The sequence below is a fragment of the Anoplopoma fimbria genome, chromosome 1 (genome assembly GCF_027596085.1).
Source record: "Anoplopoma fimbria isolate UVic2021 breed Golden Eagle Sablefish chromosome 1, Afim_UVic_2022, whole genome shotgun sequence".
NCBI classification, from domain to species: domain Eukaryota; kingdom Metazoa; phylum Chordata; class Actinopteri; order Perciformes; family Anoplopomatidae; genus Anoplopoma; species Anoplopoma fimbria.
In genome coordinates, this window is record NC_072449.1 from 8,137,910 (window position 1) to 8,158,129 (window position 20,220).

Genomic DNA, 20,220 nt, shown 5'->3' on the forward strand with positions numbered 1-20,220 from the left:
GTGCAATGGAAAACTTTATTGGTGCATTCTTATATATGCTTAAGTTACATCTGTACTTTGCACCAGTTGAATCCAGCAGTGGGTGAATCAGAGTGCACAGGCCCGAGCCTTCCTTTCCACCTCACTGCAGTATTTTTCAGAGAGTCCCGTAGCCCTGGGCATTGACAAACACACGTCAGGTTTATTCAATTTAAAGACGGTCATTTCAAAAACATCAGCAACATCAAAAAAGGCCCATTATCCCACCCCGTACTTACTTGAGCTCCTTCAGCTTCTTCTCTTTGATCTCGTCGAGGCGAACACGTCTCTGCCGGGCTTCCTCCACGAACTGATTGGCCTCCTTGAAAATCTCTCTGCGCTTGGCTACGGCTGAGATCACATGTTCTTTCACCTGATTTCGGATGGCGTCCGCGTTTTTGCGTGCTTCCTGATGATGCTTCTCCTCTTCCTTCTTCAGTTTGATGATTGCTTCCTGTTGCGCCCTGTGTGGAGGTAAAATGTCGAAGTTGAAATTTGTAAATGGTATTCTACTTTTACTCAGAATCTTAAAGTAATTAAATTCAATAAGTTTTGAAAAGCTTCTTACTTCAGCACCCTCTCAAACTCTGCCTTCTCGCGGCCGGCCTCGATGGACAGGAGCTGCTCTTTGCAGTGAACCTGCTCCGCTCGAGCCGCCCTCAGCATGGCTTTCTCCTGCGCTTTCTTTGCAAGGAGCTCCTTCTCTTTCCTCCTCCACTCTCTGTCTGTGGCTTCTTGGTTCCTTTTTGCACGGAGCTCATCCTTCCAAATGCACGGAGACAAAAATGTTGACATACAGAGAGCGCTTTAATCCCAATGAATCTATATGGAAGGTAAGTGCCTTTTTAAAAAAACAAAAACGTGATTAATTATTATGTTCAGCGGGTACCACATTTATAGAAGCGGTCAGCTGGTTGTTTTATTCCTGACCTGCTCTGACTTGTAGTCTTTTGCTTTTTCTTGCCGGGCCCTCAGCCTGGCAATCTCCAACTCCTTCTCCTTCTTGATACGCCTCTGCTCTACCTCGTATTCCGCATCTCGCCCCTGCAGAGGTCATACAAAGTCAATATGTGAAAAAGACAAAAACGCTTTATATTTTCATATTTTAAAGACAGAATAAATCAAAGATTAACTTAATGGGTATAAAATGCCCCTCTATAACTGTTTGTCTTTTTGTATTTTCAGCTTGTCGCTGGAGATTAGCAATAATCTTTGGTCTGTCTGAAAATGATAATTTGTCTTCTAACCATTTTGTTTCGCATGTATTCCATATTTCTCATGTCAGCCAGCTTCTCCTCCTCTCTCCTCTGCTCCTTGGCCTTCATGGTCTCAGTGTTGATGCGCATGATCTCCTCCTGCAGACGCTGCTGCTCCTCCTTCTTCTTCTCAATGACCTGGAAGGAAGACAAACCAGTCAGGGAACAAAAACAGACTCCATTGCAAGTGTACTGTCCAGATGGTTACACATCACCCCCGAGCATGTATTTGACTGTGAACGCTCTCTTTTCTTCTAGTGCTTTGTGTTTAGTGTTGTCTCTGCATGGGCGTGTGGCTGCACCTTGAGGTCTTCCAGGTTCATTTTCTCCAGTTTCTCTCGTGTCTGCTCTTTCTCCTGCTCTTTCATCACTTCTTGCATTTGCTTTTGATTTAGATGTCGCCGGATCTGGTCGCAAATGTTCTGCATTCCCCTGGAATATAACACAGGCACAACAAACACATGATGATTACACTAAAGCCCTTTGAATTTGCTGCTGATTACAAAGAGAATCTTATTAAAAGAATGTGGTTGGATTGCGTTGGTCAAGAGAATTAAAAGCAAACATTTGTGCTTCACTACAGTGTGGTAAACAGGGTCAATTTTTTTATCAATATATTATACAATGTATGATTTTGTCTGTGTTTCAGAGTAGAGTTCTCCCCACCCGATCCTCTTCTGTTTGCGCTCCTCATCAATCTGCTCCCCCGTCTCCAAGGCCTTGCGGCGCTCCACCTCCATCATGGCATCCAGACGCTTCTCCTCCTCTGACAGCTCCGCCTGGATCTGTTTCTTCTCATCGATCTGGGCGTCACGTGTGGCTTGACACTGAGCAGCCAGAATCAGCTGAGGGTATCACACGCACGCACGCACACACACACACACACACACACACACACACACACACACACACACACACACACACACACACACACACACACACACACACACACACACACACACACACAGAAGTATTGTTGACATTAATACGAATAATCAGCAGTTTATTGACAATGATTGACGGTACCACTTTCATGTCTACAGCTGCTTCCTACCTTGTTGAGCTTTTTGATCTCGTCCTCTTCCTCCATCCTTAAGGCGTTGGCCCGCTCCACCAAGCGCTGCGCTCGGTCCCGGGCCTCTAGCTCCAGCTCCGTCAGTGCCGGATTCTCCTTTCGTGAGAGATCTGCCTCATAGATTTGATTCTTCCTTTCCTCTGCAGCTTTCTGGATGAGAGATATATTTAAAAAAATATATATATAGTGAAGGGCTTAATGTGAATCTTGCAAGTTAAAAAACAATATTGATTGGAGTTTTTCATGTTTCCTACAATTTCCTCATCTTTCTTTTTCTGATAAGCCTGCCTCAGGGCCTCCCTACCCTCCTTGGTGAGGGCTTGAGACGTTGAGGTGATCCGCTTAAACTCGGCTGAAGGCAGAATGGTGGAATCCCCTGAAGGATCCTTTAATGGGATCCTGGAATAAGGACAGGCGGTGGTTTGTTATATGTGCTTTTTGGGTTTCATAATCACTGAAATGTAAGCACCTTTACCATATTGTGACATTCATCTTTTATCTGTATGACATAAAATAGCTCTGAATTATAGGGATTTATTAGAAAGTACTTGCTCAGCATAGTGCCCATCTTTTTACATTTTCTTGATATTATTTTTGATATGAGCTTTCATTCAGGTACTGGTTTCATACCGCCACAGGCGAACTGAGAAAGTGATGGGTTTATCAGTGAGTGTGAGCCTACCTGAGATTGCGAATGAGGTCTTTGGTGACTATTTGAACAGTCTCGCCTTGGGTCTTCCTGGACTGATTCTTTGGGTTTGGGTTTCCATGTTTGTCTTTCTCTGGTGATTTCTGGAAAGATTTAGTTTTAGCATCATCTCTCAAACCCAATCTTAACTTCTGATATCTCCACCCTTGCAACCAGGGAATGAAATTAGCACCTGACACCTGCCAATATAGTCAGGGATTGAGGTTACATGATTTCTTCCATATTTCCAATATGACTTTATAATTCCACAGCCTTCTACATAGATTTCAGAAGAGCAGACAAAAACTCGAATGGCCTGTAGAAATGTCCATTGACCTGCCACAGTGGCAGGTGAGGGGGACCCTGCTTGCAACACCTTACACTCATTATCAGGTGTTTAAAACATTACATTACATTACAGTCATTTAGTAGACGCTTTTATCCAAAGCGACTTACAATAAGTGTATTCAACATAGGTATTCAAGAGAACTACTAGTCACCAGAAGTCATAAGTGCATCTCCTTTCTTAAACAAGCATCTAAAAGCATAAACCAGAGCAAAAGTATAGTGCAGAAACAAACTAATACAAACTAATACGAATACAATAAGTGCAACAAACTAATACGAATACAGTAAGTGCTAAGTGGAAGGCTCAGGGTAGTACTTCTTGAAGAGGTGAGTTTTCAGCCTGCGCCGAAAGGCTCCAAATAACAAACTACAACAGGATCAGACTTTCATAGTTAAGTCTGGTTTATTTCATGACTTTTAAACAAATCTGTCCATAGAAGTGAAAGAAACTGACCGTCGTTAATACAAGCATTTAGAGAATGTTTTTTCCCCACTGAATGTACGACTTAGTTTTGTAAAAGTGAAACTGTGTAAGGTACCTCATGCAGGTAGCATCCCACATGATTACATTACTTGGATTTTGTCATTATCTGTCTGATGCTGCCATCGAGTACTAATGCACATACCAATAGTCATACCATATAATCAAACACTGATTGATAATAAACATGTCATGAGTAGTTAAACAGAAAACTGACTCTTTATATTGAATGATTTGGTATGTTAGATACATTGTACTGGTATCACACCATGGCCATGCACTGGTGGTCTCTTGCAGCAATGTCATTGTGCATGGTGGGCTGCAAAATGTACCATTCTCACTCACATGTTTTGGGCTCCCAAACAGGGTTTCATCCACCTGGGAGGTCGGGGCCAGGGTGCGGTATCCGCGGGTATAAGAGCTGCTCCTGGACCTGGTGGAGCTGGATCCCCGTTTCTACCAGAATAAACATTACCACATGTGTGAATGCATACCTGTGCACTATTATTGCACTATTAAATGAACACGCATTGCTTCTTATTTTAACCTTAAACTTACCATGGTGCTCGGTTACTTGTGTCCTCCGTTTGTTCACAAATGTCAAAGACTGGCAATAGGAGCTTAAGCTTATTGTGTTGTTATAAAGCTGCATTCAGTTGACATGCAGTGCGTGTTTGTTGTCTGTTCCCATGGGGACCGGGCGAATATTATCCAAACCACATAAATTAAATAATTTATATTCCATTTAACATGTGTGCTATGCAAGAACATTATTATAAATGAATAAAAATAGCTATATTAAAAATAGTTTAAATGCGCAGTATTAATAATTGCACTTTTAATGCTGGAGTAAACCAGAAATATTTTTCACATTTTAATTATTGCATTACATTATGTAACGTTTAGTCAGTATTTTACAGTTGAAGGTATAAATAAATGTTATTGCTGCTAATAGGGGTCAAAAATAATATGCATTTTAATAAATATACACCACTGTACCGTTTTTCTTGACTAGACAAGGGTATATTTGATCCTAAAACAATGTAATCCAACTATATGTTTACGTCTGTGTGACAATATCAAATGTATATATTGGTTTCAGCAGTCTACGAATTAATTTAACAAAATAATAATAATTTAAAAAAAGGCTACGTGTCGTCGCACGGAACCATTTGTACGGAGCGTGTTCCCTGACGAACAGAGAACGAGGTTGCACCTGGTCAACACTGGTGGGGACCACTGTGTTGACCCGCTGTTGGTGGGTTTTATGACTCACTGCCACTCCCTGTTAAATGGTTTGGGATGGCATTTTATATACAGAGGGCCTTCAGTGAGAAGATGCGACACACAAACGGAGTGGAAGTGCGCAGGGAGCGGTGTTACGGGGCCCAGGAGCACTTTAAAGGGCGCTGAGTGATGACGTATGTGTCTAAGCCATCTCACCTAACACCCGGAAGTGAATTTTTTTTATTTTTAGTATTATTTATTTTTTAGTATTTTTCAGTTTTTTGGATTATTGCAACAAAAAAAAAACTTTTTGGCAACTACAATTTTACAATACTTAATTTTTTTTTCATCTTTATGGATGAACATCACTTTTATTCAAAACCGAGGCAATGTGCATTGATAGTGTACTCAGTGTCCCTACACAGTAAAGAGGAGGGCTCATGCAGAGGGGAGGGTTGTTTGCTTCCACTAAAGACTGTTTTGATAGATTGCACATACCTCACATTTCACACACTTCCTACCTGCAGTAAAGTAAGGACCGTTATGTAGTTTTAGCTTTACTTAAACTTTTTATTCATGTTTACAGTTATATTTCATGTTTTATTCACATTGACTTGCCTGCAAACCACAATGACTTTGTATCTCTGTTATGCAACATTCTAACAATTTTGAACCCACTTTTTCTGTCGGATAGCTATATTGCTGTTGAGGATCACCACAGTTCACACACCTTCTGACTCGCCAAGGAGCCTCCCCTTTTGTCTGCTGTGGCTATTGGACTCCACATTAAATCATTAACCACATCGATATGAGGACTCCATCCATAACATCCTCAGATTGAGAAACAGCACAATAAACACCAGGGTTGTTGTTCAAGTAGAAGGACCCTTTCTTTTTTTATATAAATAGGCGCCTCAAGAAAACAACCGATCACAAACTGATTGATTTCTTTCTCCAATCCCTCTGGCTGGCCTGCTGCAGACTGTTACAACCGAGATTCAATCAGCTCCGGGTCAGAAAAGTTGACCATTAACCTCTCTTACTGATTGCGAGCACAACTCCAATTGTAAGCAGCTGAGTCCATGCAGTGGATCCTGTAGCAAAGTTCACTATCACTGACAAGAAGTTTGTAAAACGACAGGAGCTTGCTTCTTTTTCTCTGGACTGGTCTTCTATTATTTCAGTTTTTGCCATTTTTATAGGACTAAATCTGCAGCCATGGCTACAGCAAGTTATGGATACTACCGAGGGACTATATTTCTGGCCATGTTCATCGGCTATACGCTGTACTACTTTAACAGAAAGACTTTCTCATTTGTGATGCCGTCAATCATGCAAGAAATTAAGCTGGATAAGGATGACCTGGGTATGAGACTCTTTATTTATCATCAACTTTTACTTTTACGCTTGTTTTGCACATTGTCTACATACGAAAGAATATAAATCACAATTAATGTTGTCCATGAAACTTTTTTTAAACATTTGCATTGTAACAAAATATCTAAAGATGGATGAATTGTTTACACCCAAAATGCCAACATAATAAGCAACCCTGACTAACTTACGTACATGCTGTTGCACTGACATTTCTTGACACACAATATTTAATATATGTTTCTTGGTAGACTCTGAGAATACAGAGAAATGTTTGTCCAAAATATTTAGTTCCAGACAATCTGACTTTTTAAGTTTTTAATTGCATTGTGTAAACTTCTCTCCTACTGCCCTTCCATTGTTTAGGCATGATCACCAGTAGTCAGTCTCTGGCCTACGCTATCAGTAAGTTCATCAGTGGCGTGCTTTCGGACCAGATCAGCGCCCGCTGGCTCTTCTCAATTGGCCTGTGCATGGTGGGAGGCATCAACGTTGTCTTCTCCTGGTCCTCCACCGTCGCTGCCTTCTCTGCCCTGTGGTTTCTCAACGGCCTGGGCCAGGGCCTCGGCTGGCCTCCCTGTGGCAGGGTTCTGCGCAAGGTACCTCAGCATCAAGCCAGTATATCAGTGCCGCAATATACTGACGTCAGATTCAAGATGGTTCTTTTCCTCTCCTGTGTTATAAAAAAAAAAATAGGCACCATAATACACCTAAAAATGAACTGTACTGGGCTCAGTTATAGGTAGGTTATTGCCTAAAGCTTACTGTTGGTTTTGTTGCCTAAACCTAACTGTTGGTTTTGTTGCCTAAAGCTTACTGTTGGTTTTGTTGCCTAAAGCTTACTGTTGGTTTTGTTGCCTTAACCTAACTGTTTGTTTTATTGCCTAAACCTAACCATTCTAAATCAGATACAAGTACTACACAAAGATAAGAAGTCTAATCAGGTCTGTTGGGGTGTGGTAAAACAACCCCATCACTGTCAACCCATTTAAATTAAATGTTGATGAATCCTGATTGGATTTGGCATAAAACTGTGTGTTCATGTAGGACCCTGTTGCTCATGGTAAGACACCAACCGAGAAAATGTGTTTTTAGGAGCTTTTCTATCTTCGTTATGAAACAATAATTAGCTTTTCAGTGTACCTCAATATTCACCAGTCGATGTTTGCAATGCATGTAAGCCTAGGAAAAACGTATGTTTTAATGTACACACAGTACAGAATGAGTGAAAAGCTCCTCCTTCCCATGTTTGACCTCCATAATTTGTTTGCCATCATGCAATATGGCACCTGTCAAATGATCGTCATACATTTATAACCTGCTGTCAATTCAGAAGATTTCACTTGTTCAATTATTTCTTCCCTCCTGTATATCAAATGCAAGATAATGACACTTCCTAACACCTCTGTCATGATTTCACATCATTATTTCCTCTCCTCTGCTCTCAGTGGTTTGAGCCTTCTCAGTTCGGCACATGGTGGGCAATTCTCTCCTGCAGCATGAACCTGGCTGGCAGCTTGGGCCCCATCATTGCCACAGTGCTGACCCAGAGTTACAGCTGGAGGTCGATACTGTTCGTATCCGGAATGATTTGTGTGGTGGCCTCCTTTTTCTGCCTGCTGTTCATCAAGAATGAGCCTAAGGAGGTGGGGCTGCCCAACATAGAGGCAGCAGCCAAGAAAAGCAAAGGAGGTGAGATGTTACTGAATTTATAATAACTTTTTTTGCCACTACATCACTCTGACCGGGACTGAATAAAGCAGAGTATATTTATTTTAACAAAGGCAATTCTTATTCTTTATTGTAGCTGTTCTTTGTCCAGATGTGTGCGTGTGTGTTTTCGAACAGCATGTACCTTGTATGTTGTGACTAAAGGTCGGTGACTCTGTGGACTCTGTACCCAGTGTGCCCCTCTCATGCCATGTGTGTGAGCTGTGTCTAGCTCACACACAGGCAGTGTGAGAAAGAGGCAATGTTTCATGCATTAATCTGATAAGAAGCAGAGATATTTCACTGTAATAATACTTGTGTCTTCTGCCTGCTTCCTGTTTAGGATCCTCCAGTGATGAGAGCACCCTGTCCGAGTTCCTGCTGTCACCCTACCTGTGGCTGCTGTCTGTGTCCTACCTGGTGGTGTTCGGGGTGAAGACAGCCTGCACTGACTGGTGCCAGCTATTTCTCATTCAGGATAAGGGCCAGTCTACACTCATGGGTATGGAAGAGAGTGTAAAGTAAACACCTCTAATTTATGTTGGGAAATATTTTGAGAATTCTGTTTTGTCAGATTATATTATTACTCGTGAATCACTATATCCTTCTTCATAGGTAGCTCATACATGAGTGCGCTGGAGGTTGGAGGCCTGTTTGGCAGTCTCGCAGCAGGTTACCTTTCTGACAAGGCGGTGGCCAAGGTGAGTTTGCATATAGTACACATATTAACACTTTTATAAAAACACTTTTTGTTATAGGCGAATAGTATTGATTATAATCCAACAATATGGCGCTGTTTGTTTTACATTTGGGAAATTAAGTGGTTATTCTATTAGTACACTTACTGCCCGAAAGGGTTTATTAAGGTATATTCATCACTACTAAATTTACCCTTTGGCCAATGTATTCCCTGCAAAGAAAGACAATGGTGATAATGGTGAAGGTGGTGGTATTGTTGTCACCAGAACTTCCATGGAGTAAGTGCTCACGTCAGCAACGTTTTTTGAAAGACGCCAGTTAGGCATCCGCTCTTCTGAGTTACACCTGAGCCTACACAATAAACCATAATGTCATATATGTGTGTTACTGATTAGCACAGAGTGGGACTGCGTCCGTGAAAAGGGTTGACTGTCTGTCAGAACGCAGAGGGAAAAAATAGATGCTCTGTAAATTACAATTAATTGTCTCTGCTTTTCGGCCTCCATTTCATGATTGATTGTAATTTAGCAACAAAAGGAACCAGTATAACCATTATTTATTTCCTTATTTTGTACAGCAAGGCATGAGACTCTATGGCAATCCTCGTCATTTCATCCTGATCTGCATGATGGCTGGAATGTCTGTGTCCATGTTCCTGTTCAGAGTCACAGTGACTCCTGACAGCTCAAAGGTATTTATTATTCTAACGCTGACATCCCGTTCAACAAAAGTTAAAAGCTGAGAGAACTCTTAAACGCGTGTTAACATCATGACCGTTCCTCTCATTCCTACGTTCAGGTGTGGATTCTCAGCTTGGGTGCTGCTTTCGGTTTCTCGTCTTATGGACCAATAGCATTATTTGGAGTTATAGCCAATGAGAGCGCCCCATCCAACTACTGTGGGACATCACATGCCATTGTGGCCCTGATGGCTAACAGTAAGTTTTGTGGTTTTCATTTCAGAATCAATACATTGAGCATCAACTGCACATATGGAGCCTTACATACAGCTGTTACTAACTGCCAAATGCCTTAACACCAGTAATACAATACAAATAGTTTCAGTTAACTTGTTTTAGATAATATATTGTAAGATATACTTTTTATTTTCTCTAATCCTTGGAGTAAACTTGTCTTCCCCTCAGTTGGCGGCTTCCTTTCTGGACTACCATTCAGCACCATTGCCAAGCACCACGGCTGGGAAACGGCCTTCTGGGTAGGAGAGGTCACCTGTGGCATCACCACAGTTGGATTCTTCCTACTGCGCAACATCCGCACTAAGATGGGTCACGTGTCCAAGAAGGCCGACTAATAACAACATTACACCTCATCCTTTGCACCCAGATGACAGCTGGATATTTTGAGCCATTTTTCTTACTTGATTTTTTTTTTAAACCGTAGTACTTTCTGTCTTACAGGACATGGACATAAATTAAGCCCTGAGACGTTAAGTGCCTTTTGTTGGAAAAAAAGGTAGTTTAAAGGTGCTTTTCTACAGTATTTACACTCTGTAAACAAGGTATCAATAACATAATTTAAATGACTGCACATTATGTTTGCCATATAATGGAATGTGGCAAAAGTTTCCTCTCTATAAGATACTAATGTATTTCAATCATAGGAACAAAGAACTGCCAAAAGGTTTAAACTGGTATATTATGCAATATATGTGTCTAAAAAAACGACTTTGTAATATTGAATCATGAATAAAACAACAAGACTTAAAACATCTTTTTTTTTATAGAAAGCAAAATGTGTGGTCTTCAGTGGCTTGAGTTGTTGTTAGGTTTCCTAGTTCATGCTTAATGTCCAGGATACTACAGTTAAATCACTCATTTAGTCAATACATATTCAGCCATCTTCAAGTATTTACAAAACAATGTATTTACAATGTGTTAACTTACAGTCTGATACCAAATTGGAAAAAGAAACAAAGAAAATCCACTTGGTTTTTTTCCCCTTAACTGAACATTTAACCACCTTCATAAGAAGTCAGTGAATCTATTGTGGTAAGAAATCATAGCACATTATATTTAGTCTTCACTGGTTCAAGATCCAGCTCCAAAGTTTCCAGCTTTCTCTGCGATCTCCAGTGCACCCTTCAGGTTCTGGTCAAATAGTTCACACCTGAAAATAAAACATTTACAGTGACATCAGAGGACACAAGCAATCGGATGTGTGAGTGTTAGACATTGGACACTTGATATGTAATCTGAAATGTAACAAAGTACCAAATACTAGTTATAAAACCTAACAGAATGGAAAGCAACATCATCCCAATTCTCTCGTATTTACCTGATTGGCATCTCCAGAGAATAAAATGGGTTCTTGAGTGCAAAATCTGAATAGATCTCATAAATCTTCCTCAATAGCGCATCAATGCCAGATTGTCGAGGGTCCGCCAGCACGATGAACTTTATTCCTGAAAGAGCAGTGGTGGAACAAGCAATGAGCAAGACAGCAGTTAAAAAGAACTACTGTCAAACATACAATAAGTAATTGGGTCTTGTTAAGGGGTGGCTTTATAAGGAGGATACTGAGTGGGTCAGTTTTTAAAATCGGACTTAATATCACCGTCTGCTTTTTTTCCCCTGATAGTTGCTCATGACTGACGACAAAATAATTGCCCGGGTCTTTGTTTCACCTACAATGACACACTAACTGACCTGTGAGAGTCTGGAAGCAGTGGAGTTTGAAGACATCCGTTTCTAGCATCTCAATCCCTGAACTTCCAACCTCAGGAGACAGCTGTGAACCGATAGCAAACAACCTGGGGAAAGCACAAAGATATGATATTTAACACTTGAGAGAGGGATCCTCAGATACCGATTGTTGCCAAAAATGATCTTTAGTATGCGACTCCAATATGACCGATCCACGTGATCCAGGCTAATGCATCACAATGAATGGTAGGCATTTACTGTGAATCCAGTAGTTTTAAGCATGGAGCCAACCAGAGGTGTCGTGGTTTGTTGAAGAGATGCAGAAGCATGCAAGTTAAATAAGTGGGGCCTTTTTCCTTAATTTAAATTTGCACAAGACGAGAATGGATGTTGGTGTATGCATGTCTGCACTTATAAATATGAGCTGTAGTTACAGCCTCCTGTTACTGTAGACATAGAGGAATGATCTTAATCTTTTAGGAAAAAATAGCACTAATTTTTGATTGGTACTCTGCATTTGCAGAATAAATTAAGATAAAATAAGATAATCCTTGATTAGTCTCACAGCAGGGGAAATTTGCAGGATAACAGCAGCATAGTGGATAGTGCAAACGAACAAATAAGAAACATAAGTAGAAAGGAAGATAAAAAAACAAGTACAATAAATAAGTAATCACACAGTAAAGTATAATAAATAGTTGATTGTTAATATTGCACAGATTATCTATATTGCACGGTGGATATATTGGATAGTCAGTTTTTTGGTATGTGTGTTGGTATCAGAGTAGAATAAGATGGATTAATAGGTATCCCTAGTTAGAAACACATCAGACCCAGAGCTCTCTGTTAAACATGGGTATGACTTACGAGTGGAACATGGATGCCAGCATCAGCTTCTCGTTGGAGCTCAGTCGTGCTCGACCAAAGCGAATGGACACTGGATAATTTGCAGGATCCTTTAAATATTCAAGGGTGTCCTTTCCATCTGCTGTGTTCTTGCCCAGCACGTCCACTCCATTGATGGACAGCACTGCATGGCCCACTGCAGAACGACAACACAGGCACTTCAGTTTCATTAACTACTGTGAAAGGATGAGCTAAACAAAATGCTGATTGATTCATACAGACAGACAAACTGCAGAGTAGGAACATTTTTTGCTTGTCATATACAGTACCAGTCAAAAGTTTGGACCTTCTCATTCAACTACTTTGAAGAATCTAAAATATAAAACATATTCTGGTTTGTTGAGCATTTGTTTGTTTACCACATAATTCCATATGTGTTCCTTCATAGTTTGGATGTCTTCAATATTAATCTACAATGTAGAAAAAATAAAGAAAAACCATTGAATGAGAAGGTGTGTCCAAACTTTTGACTGGTACTGTATAAATACACGATTAACAATGATCTAATGGTATAACACTGACAATAGCCACTCTGCATTATGATTATTTATTACTTTTGATAGGCTACTTTTACTAAAATTTGTAGCAAATACTTCTGATATTATTTTTTAATCTGGAATGCAGGACTTTTACTTACAATTTTTAATATATATATATATATAAAAATAAAAAATAAAAATATAATATATAAAAATATAAATATATATATATATAAAAAATATATATATATATATATATATATATATATATATATATATATATATATATATATATATATATATATATATATATACATACAGTACCAGTCAAAAGTTTGGACACACCTTCTCATTCAACTACTTTGAAGAATCTAAAATATAAAACATATTCTGGTTTGTTGAGCATTTGTTTGTTTACCACATAATTCCATATGTGTTCCTTCATAGTTTGGATGTCTTCAATATTAATCTACAATGTAGAAAAAAATAAAAATAAAGAAAAACCATTGAATGAGAAGGTGTGTCCAAACTTTTGACTGGTACTGTATGATTCGTCCATTTATTTGTACATTTACTGGGTTTGTTCAGGTGTTGAGTAACATTAAACACTTGCTGCTGGCTAACGTAAAGGAGCTAACGTGACGTAAAGGAGCTAACGTAAAGGAGCTAACGTAACGCTACACTACGTTACCTCTGATTCCGTCCCGCTGTCCAAACGACACGATGACCTTTTCATCGTGGTGTTTAAGCACTAGATCCAGAGGGCTTGCTCAGTTTGGCTGGGCGGCCATCAGTTTAATTAAACACAGCTGGAAATTCTCCAATGAATGTTTTCTCGGCCTCCGCTCTCGGGACGTAGTTGTCGTATTGGTAAATTAAACCTCCAGCCTTGTTCACCACATACACACTGAAGATCACCATCTTTACGACGCCCCGCCTCAGCTGACGCGTGTCACGTGATCCTGAATTGTGAAAGGACAGCAGAAAAATAAATAATTGCCATACTTTTTTATTTTTTTATTATATTATTTTTGTATTAAACTAAAACCTTCCATTATAGTTTATGTTTAAAGCTGAGTTTTTTTTTTGAGCCGATATTAATAAAAAATAATAAAACACGGTAGAACTCAATTTCCCAGAATCCCCTATTCCATTTCCGCATATACGGGTTAAAAAAAATAAATTGCCACACTTTTTATTTTATTTTATTAATTTTATTTTTGTATTAAAGTAATACCTTCCAGTATAGTGTATGTGTAAAGCTGAAAAAATGTTTTGGAGCCAATATCAATAAAAAATAATAAAACACGGTAGAACTCAATTTCCCAGAACCCCCTATTCCATTTCCGCATATACGGGTTGCATTAGGGGCGCTTGCACGGGCGGACTTCCTTTCGCTCCGACATCTTGACGAGGAAACATGGTGAGGACATTTATGACACGTTTTTGTCGAAACAAATACAAAATGTTCCACCTCTCCGTCACTAATGTGGAGTTGTAGTTATTCGGATAATCTGGCGGCTGCAATGTGCGTGAAAGAAAGATTACCGTGTTGTATTTTAACTCATTTAGCGGCGTGCTAGGTGGCTAGCTAGCGTGCTAGCTCCTCCATGCCCTCATGTTACAGTGATTCACAAAAACGAGCCCCACAGAGGTCTCACTGATAATCCCACTGCAATGATTATATGTGAATGTAATGCACCCATTGGTTGCCATTAATTAATGATTGCAATGTGGCTTATTATAGCAATTATATTAATAAATTGAGAGTATCCTGAAATGGTTGACAAGGCCACCCCATGCTGCTGACCCCTTGTCTATCAGATGAGCACTTTTAACCTCATAAGCATACATATTTAACAACAGGGCTGTTAAATCCTATGCTCACAAGGCCCACGTGTAATGGTAGCTGCAGTGTGGAGGGTTATATGCTCCCAGTAGACCACATGACACTAAAAACCTCTGCAATATAATAGTTTCTGTCTGTATTTATAATATTTCAGTTATTGTGGATGTTTTTTTTATTGCTCATTTGCTTATTTATAATACTTATTTATTATACTTGTTTTTTTTACTATGTCTCTTGTTTGCACTATCCTCTATGCTGCTGTAATCCTGTAAATTTCCCCACTGCGGGACTAATAAAGGATTATTATATCTAACTTGTTGTCCTCTTGTTTTAGCCTCCCAAGCAGGATAAGAAGAAGGACGCTGGGAAGTCCAAAAAGGACAAAGACCCAGTCAACAAGTCCGGAGGCAAAGCCAAGAAGAAGGTATGCAACGATTAATCATCCAGAGATGTTGCTTTACATGTGATGTGGTGTCTGAATACATTTCTGATCAGGCATACTGCAGGGCTTACCTAATCAAACAATATTTGTGATTTGAGCAGAAGTGGTCCAAGGGAAAAGTGAGGGACAAGCTCAACAACTTGGTACTCTTCGACAAGGCAACCTACGAAAAGTTGTACAAAGAGGTCCCCAACTACAAGCTCATCACCCCAGCTGTTGTTTCTGAGAGGCTGAAGATCCGTGGCTCCCTGGCCAGGAACGCTCTCCAGGAGCTGCTCGCTAAAGGTGAACTTTTCTGTCCCATAGCCCCCAGTGGTTCACACTGGTTTAGACTCAAGTACCTGGTTCCAAATAATATAAATATTAGGATTTAACACATTTAGAGATAGCCTTGATGTGCTATACAAGTTATGAGTGTTTAAGGTGTTTGAACTGTACTATACACATTTTCTGGATGTGTTTATACTCCAGTTTGGTTAAGGTAAAATTTGAGACGTTTCAATTGTTACACTTTAAGTGTAGTTGTTGGTCAAGCAAGTTTATTTTGGTAAATAACTTATTTTATTCAAAGGAGCAGAACAATTAAACGTCTGCATATGTTTACAATATCATAGACAATGAAAAAGTAAACTAGAAGTTAAACGTTAGAGCTGAGCTTAATGCTTAAACCTCTTGAGTACTTTCATCTGCCAAAGCATACGTCTTATGATTTAAATACAGAGGTGCAGATGATTTGAAAAGAAACGATAAAAAAAATTTCATCTATAATATTGTGATGCAACATTAAGCTCATGTCAAAAAATATGCCTAAATCATCAGCACTGCTCGTTGGCCCGGTCTTAACATTTATAAATGCTCTCAAGCTACATATCTATACTAAAGGGGTTTTGTGGCAATTCCATCATTTGTTTCTAAATGACAGTGATTTGCCTGGGTGATATGCAGCGTGACTACTGCCAACATCACTTATCATGGCCGCAACAATGTTTTTGTCATTTCTTTGAAATCCTTCAATCTTCTCTTTGAAAGATCTAAAATTATAAATTGCAAGGGGCACAAAAGTGAAGGTTGTTTCAAAACATTTTAGTAACGCAGAACGTTCCTGCTTCCCACCAGATATCAAGCAATCCGTTTGGATAACAAATGGTGCACTTGGTTCAGTGTGTTTTCTATTTAAAACCTAAAACCAAAGAAGTTCCCACTGTGTTGGAATTAAAAAAAAAAAAAAAAAAAAAAAGCATTGCAAAATGCATTGAGGAAAAACTTTGAATGCATTGGGTTACCCATTGTGTTTTAGTGATATGGTCTGACAGGCACCTGAATATACGCAGCTTAAAAGCTGTATTACCATACAGAGTTGAACTGCATTCATTCAAGTGAAGGATTAAAAAATTTTCACTGCAGCTTTGTCCTCATAAATGAATGCGTATTAGTTGTCCCACACACGGCAACATCATTTTCAGGTAAGCTACAGTAATATTTGAAACATTCTCTGTAAGGTGTCTTAAACTGCAGGAGTTCTTTTTCAGTCATAGCTAAAGGCTGTGGTCCTACTGGTTTGGGAGATGTAATGGCTACATCACCTGTGTAGCTGAAACGTATATATCACTTGTTACTCTTATAAATGGTCAAATGGCACAAAATACTAGTCTGTCAACTCCATTAGACTAAAGCCTTTTGATACTTATGAACAAATTGACTGGTGGACTGAGTTGCCGTGCAGGGTAACTAAAATAAATGAACATAAGAAATGCTTATGGTTGTGTGGATTAAAAAAAAAAATAATATACTTACATACCATGGTATTGTTTTGTCTTCCAGGCATGATCAAGCTGGTGTCCAAACACAGAGCACAGCTGATTTACACACGTAACACCAAGGGTGGAGATGAGGAGGCAGCAGCAGCAACACCAGCAGTACCAGAGAAGGCATAACCAGGTACAACAGACACAACAGATCTCTATGAGCTTTGTCTTCTATTTATTTCCTTTTTCTTGCATCCACTGACCTCCAGTTTTTTATTGTCTTGCAGGTTGTCCTGTGTTTCCTCTGATGAGCTGTTTGTAATAAAAGATGAATAAAAACTGTAAAGACAAAATCACATCTGTGCAATTGTTTACTGTTTTTGTCACAATTAATTCCAATTGTTGTATGTAGACTGTTGTGTTTCAGCTAGGAAAATGACCCAATCTAGACCAAAATAACACTTGGAAGAGTTATTTAAAAAAAGCTACGATCCATATGGATTTCCTGTTGGTACTCTTATCCTTCCAGCTGGAAAGCTGTATGTTTGATATTAATAAGGTCATATTGCATGTATTTGAACTGGACCAAGATACTGGTCTTAGAACTGGAGCTGGTCCCTGGTCAAATGATGCAATGTCTGCAAGTTGGGGTGAGTTAAAGGCAAACAAATGTCCTGATGGGCGATAATAATCTATCTTCCATGTACAAAACTTATCTTGAAACTCACATTAAACCCAAAGTTTCAAAATATTTCGTAAAAGAACGAAGGCTTGCTATAACACATAGCAGGTGCTCCTGAAATATGTGCAGTTGAACACAGTTCAAGATAGAGAAGGGGTTTCTCTAAAAATAAAGGCACATGGCTTCAATAATGTAAAAAAGTAAAAAGAGCTTACTTATTGTGGATAAATAACATGTTTTAAAAAACGTAGCTATGATAAAACTTAACCTATGTACCTCAACAAAGTGCTGTTATTTCCGTGGCTAGGAATTCATCTCTATTCTTGTGGACACTGAAAATAGTTTTTCTTAACTGTTTGATATATTTTGAAAAATTCAAAGCTGTCAAGTCAACAACCTGCTCAAAACAGCACACTGGGGATTGGTGTACAAGAGTGAATGCATTCACAGCTCATTAAGCGTGTGTTTTGCTTTCAGTTACTATCAGCGTTATTTGTAATGGATGTCTCCAATTCTGCATGTACGCCATGTGCCTAGTGTTTGTCATCCAATAAATTCAAGGGGACATCTTCACTGAGTTGAACTTGATTTCAGTGTAAGAGGGATATTTTCTTTCTTGATGCAGGAGATCTATCATTCATGTCTTCCATTTGTCTGTTAAAAGCCACAGGCGGTGAAAGGTTATGAGATATTGATAAGAAATGGTATGAAATCCCCACTGTCAGATGTTTGCTCGGGGGGCACGAGAGACAAGGGAGTTTTTTGATTGATTCAGTTAGACGTCCCTTTGTCACTGCTCAGCACTACCTCGAGCAGCTACAGCAAAACAAACTGCAGGATGCATGCTACTGACTGATGCACCACCCAACAGCTCCTCCAGCATCCGCCTGTGAGAACACAAACATTACTGTCTGTTTTTCATTGGAGGTGACTTGTCACGTTAAACTTAGCTCGTGTCTTTTTTTTTTTTTTTTTTTTTTTTTTTTTTTTTAAACGGGCCAATTGTCACAAATAACTGCATGGAGGTGTCTGTGGCACATAGAAGGGAAGAACTAATCTGTTAGTGGTGGTTGATTTATTAAGACAATAAATTAGGCTTGCAGAAAAACAGTTTTGCTAAATATATTCTCATTAATGTAATGGAACAGTTGGGAAATACTGCTCTATGTTTAACCCTTTAAACTGTGTTGAAGGGGCCTGTGTGGCTCAGAAAAAAACCATCTGTACATGGAACAGGAAGCAAATGTTAACTTCGCCCCTTCACTTGCATAGAATGGAAGTGAACAGGAGGTGAATATGAGCCAATGTTAATTTCTTGCATGTATGACCGTGCCCTAAAACCTTCAGTTTAATGAAGCTGAAGGTGTATTTTGATCAACCCTAAAAGGTGCACCAAAGCTAACAGCTGTCAACCAAGCTCAGTACAGTCTATCTAAATCCTGAGAAGGTGTCCAATCAGACAAAAGAATTAAAATCACCTGTGCTGGTCACTTTGGGTGTGCAGGGCTTTAGCAACAAATTAGATAAATGGCTGAATTTAATTTAGTTGTTTTATATGCTGCATTGCTGTGACACTCATGGTATACATGGACATTTTAATAGAGCAGAGTCCCTCATGGATGTTATCAGTAACACCTGTGATTTTCTTATACAGTATGAAAAGTCAAAATACATCTTTTTTTTCCACAGCAGACCATTTGACCTGTTATGGAAGGAAAAGCTCCGGTGTGATTGATATTGAAACGACGACTGTGTTTCATTACAGAGCCATCGTTAGCGACATTTGTTCAAGGCACACTGCTTTCCAATACCTTTGCTGCCATACTATTTAGTGTGCCCCAGGTCCCAATACATAGTGTGCCAGATGCGTTCGGTTGCAGCATGGTTTTCTAACTATTCTGACCCACAATGCGGTGTAGAACAGATATAAGCAAGAGGGTCAAAGTTCACGGTACATTGTTATGATAAAGTAGTATTGAAAAACAATTGAATGCACATTGCATGCAACAGTATGTTGTAAAAAAAATCATTAATCATGCATAACTTTAAGCCTTAATAAAATTTAAACAGGTGAGTTGTACAAAAAATCATCCACCCTACAGTTATCATAAACGGGAAAATAAGCTATAGAGACAAAACGTTTTTTTGTACGAGGCTGTAAACACATTTATTTTTACTGTAAAGTGTGTCATTTTAACGGGTTTGTATATGGATTGACTCGCTTTCGGAACCAGCCTCAGGTGGCCATTTGAGGAACTTGCACGTTTGCTTAATTCTTCCAACACCGAAGGTTGACCCCTTGACTAAAAGTAAAAAGACAAGGAATGTGATTTGGAATACAGGGACAATTTCTGCTGCAGAAATGTCTGTCTGATCAGCTAATTACTGAAAACACCCATGTAGATGCACTGCCTTTTAATGGAAAAAGGTAAAAAATAAAAAGTTGTATCTCCAAATATGTAGGAATCATTTTTTTTTTTACAGCTTCTGTTTTCTAGCTTATGGGGTTAAGATGCATTTTCTTTCAGCTATGTCTTTTTTTAGTTTGCAATATAATTATGTAGCTTCAGGACTCTTTA

General features: G+C 39.2%; 4 protein-coding genes across 5 annotated transcripts; 2 read left to right on the top strand and 2 right to left on the bottom strand.

Moving 5' to 3' along the window:
- Positions 1-87: 87 nt before the first annotated feature.
- On the bottom strand, positions 88-4,537 carry cfap45 (cilia and flagella associated protein 45). The gene is made up of 12 exons (XM_054616473.1): positions 4,425-4,537; positions 4,212-4,322; positions 3,032-3,141; positions 2,604-2,748; positions 2,329-2,499; positions 1,941-2,119; positions 1,577-1,706; positions 1,266-1,412; positions 949-1,062; positions 587-780; positions 258-482; positions 88-154 (listed from the first exon to the last, which is right to left on the bottom strand). Exons 1-12 carry the CDS (start codon positions 4,425-4,427, stop codon positions 88-90), a joined length of 1,596 nt encoding a protein of 531 aa, XP_054472448.1. The 5' UTR covers positions 4,428-4,537.
- Positions 4,538-5,270: 733 nt separating this feature from the next.
- slc37a4a (solute carrier family 37 member 4a) lies at positions 5,271-10,602 on the top strand. 2 transcript variants are annotated; one of them, XM_054618472.1, is made up of 9 exons: positions 5,271-5,287; positions 5,788-6,459; positions 6,834-7,066; positions 7,916-8,159; positions 8,521-8,679; positions 8,793-8,878; positions 9,454-9,567; positions 9,675-9,813; positions 10,021-10,602. In XM_054618472.1, exons 2-9 carry the CDS (start codon positions 6,312-6,314, stop codon positions 10,185-10,187), a joined length of 1,290 nt encoding a protein of 429 aa, XP_054474447.1. In that variant the 5' UTR covers positions 5,271-5,287; positions 5,788-6,311; the 3' UTR covers positions 10,188-10,602. The 2 variants fall into 2 exon arrangements, with proteins under 2 accessions (XP_054474447.1, XP_054474364.1); XM_054618389.1 differs by lacking the exon at positions 5,271-5,287 and adding an exon at positions 5,548-5,624.
- Position 10,603: 1 nt separating this feature from the next.
- trappc4 (trafficking protein particle complex subunit 4) lies at positions 10,604-13,867 on the bottom strand. The gene is made up of 6 exons (XM_054618593.1): positions 13,729-13,867; positions 13,615-13,688; positions 12,406-12,580; positions 11,542-11,645; positions 11,171-11,297; positions 10,604-11,002 (listed from the first exon to the last, which is right to left on the bottom strand). The coding sequence occupies exons 1-6, from the start codon at positions 13,842-13,844 to the stop codon at positions 10,924-10,926; spliced, it is 675 nt and encodes a 224-aa protein (XP_054474568.1). The 5' UTR covers positions 13,845-13,867; the 3' UTR covers positions 10,604-10,923.
- A 389-nt stretch (positions 13,868-14,256) lies between these two features.
- rps25 (ribosomal protein S25) lies at positions 14,257-17,315 on the top strand. The gene is made up of 5 exons (XM_054600887.1): positions 14,257-14,346; positions 15,107-15,196; positions 15,316-15,499; positions 17,036-17,152; positions 17,247-17,315. The coding sequence occupies exons 1-4, from the start codon at positions 14,344-14,346 to the stop codon at positions 17,146-17,148; spliced, it is 390 nt and encodes a 129-aa protein (XP_054456862.1). The 5' UTR covers positions 14,257-14,343; the 3' UTR covers positions 17,149-17,152; positions 17,247-17,315.
- Positions 17,316-20,220: the final 2,905 nt, after the last annotated feature.

What these genes read in the sequence shown, in the direction of transcription:
- cfap45 (XM_054616473.1), bottom strand. An exon ending in GACCTCATTCGCAATCTCAG is followed by an intron (nt 2,749 to 3,031) that starts GTAGGCTCACAC and finishes TCCTTATTCCAG; the next exon opens with GATCCCATTAAAGGATCCTT. An exon ending in TGAACCTGGAAGACCTCAAG is followed by an intron (nt 1,413 to 1,576) that starts GTGCAGCCACAC and finishes TCTTCCTTCCAG; the next exon opens with GTCATTGAGAAGAAGAAGGA.
- slc37a4a (XM_054618472.1), top strand. Translation starts at nt 6,312, where the DNA reads ATGGCTACAGCAAGTTATGGATACTACCGAGGGACTATATTTCTGGCC. An exon ending in GTGGCAGGGTTCTGCGCAAG is followed by an intron (nt 7,067 to 7,915) that starts GTACCTCAGCAT and finishes CTCTGCTCTCAG; the next exon opens with TGGTTTGAGCCTTCTCAGTT. An exon ending in TGTGGCCCTGATGGCTAACA is followed by an intron (nt 9,814 to 10,020) that starts GTAAGTTTTGTG and finishes TCTTCCCCTCAG; the next exon opens with TTGGCGGCTTCCTTTCTGGA.
- trappc4 (XM_054618593.1), bottom strand. Translation starts at nt 13,844, where the DNA reads ATGGTGATCTTCAGTGTGTATGTGGTGAACAAGGCTGGAGGTTTAATT. An exon ending in CTGCTTCCAGACTCTCACAG is followed by an intron (nt 11,298 to 11,541) that starts GTCAGTTAGTGT and finishes CTGCTCTTTCAG; the next exon opens with GAATAAAGTTCATCGTGCTG. An exon ending in TCTCTGGAGATGCCAATCAG is followed by an intron (nt 11,003 to 11,170) that starts GTAAATACGAGA and finishes TTTTATTTTCAG; the next exon opens with GTGTGAACTATTTGACCAGA.
- rps25 (XM_054600887.1), top strand. An exon ending in GAGGCAAAGCCAAGAAGAAG is followed by an intron (nt 15,197 to 15,315) that starts GTATGCAACGAT and finishes TGATTTGAGCAG; the next exon opens with AAGTGGTCCAAGGGAAAAGT. An exon ending in CCAGGAGCTGCTCGCTAAAG is followed by an intron (nt 15,500 to 17,035) that starts GTGAACTTTTCT and finishes TTTGTCTTCCAG; the next exon opens with GCATGATCAAGCTGGTGTCC.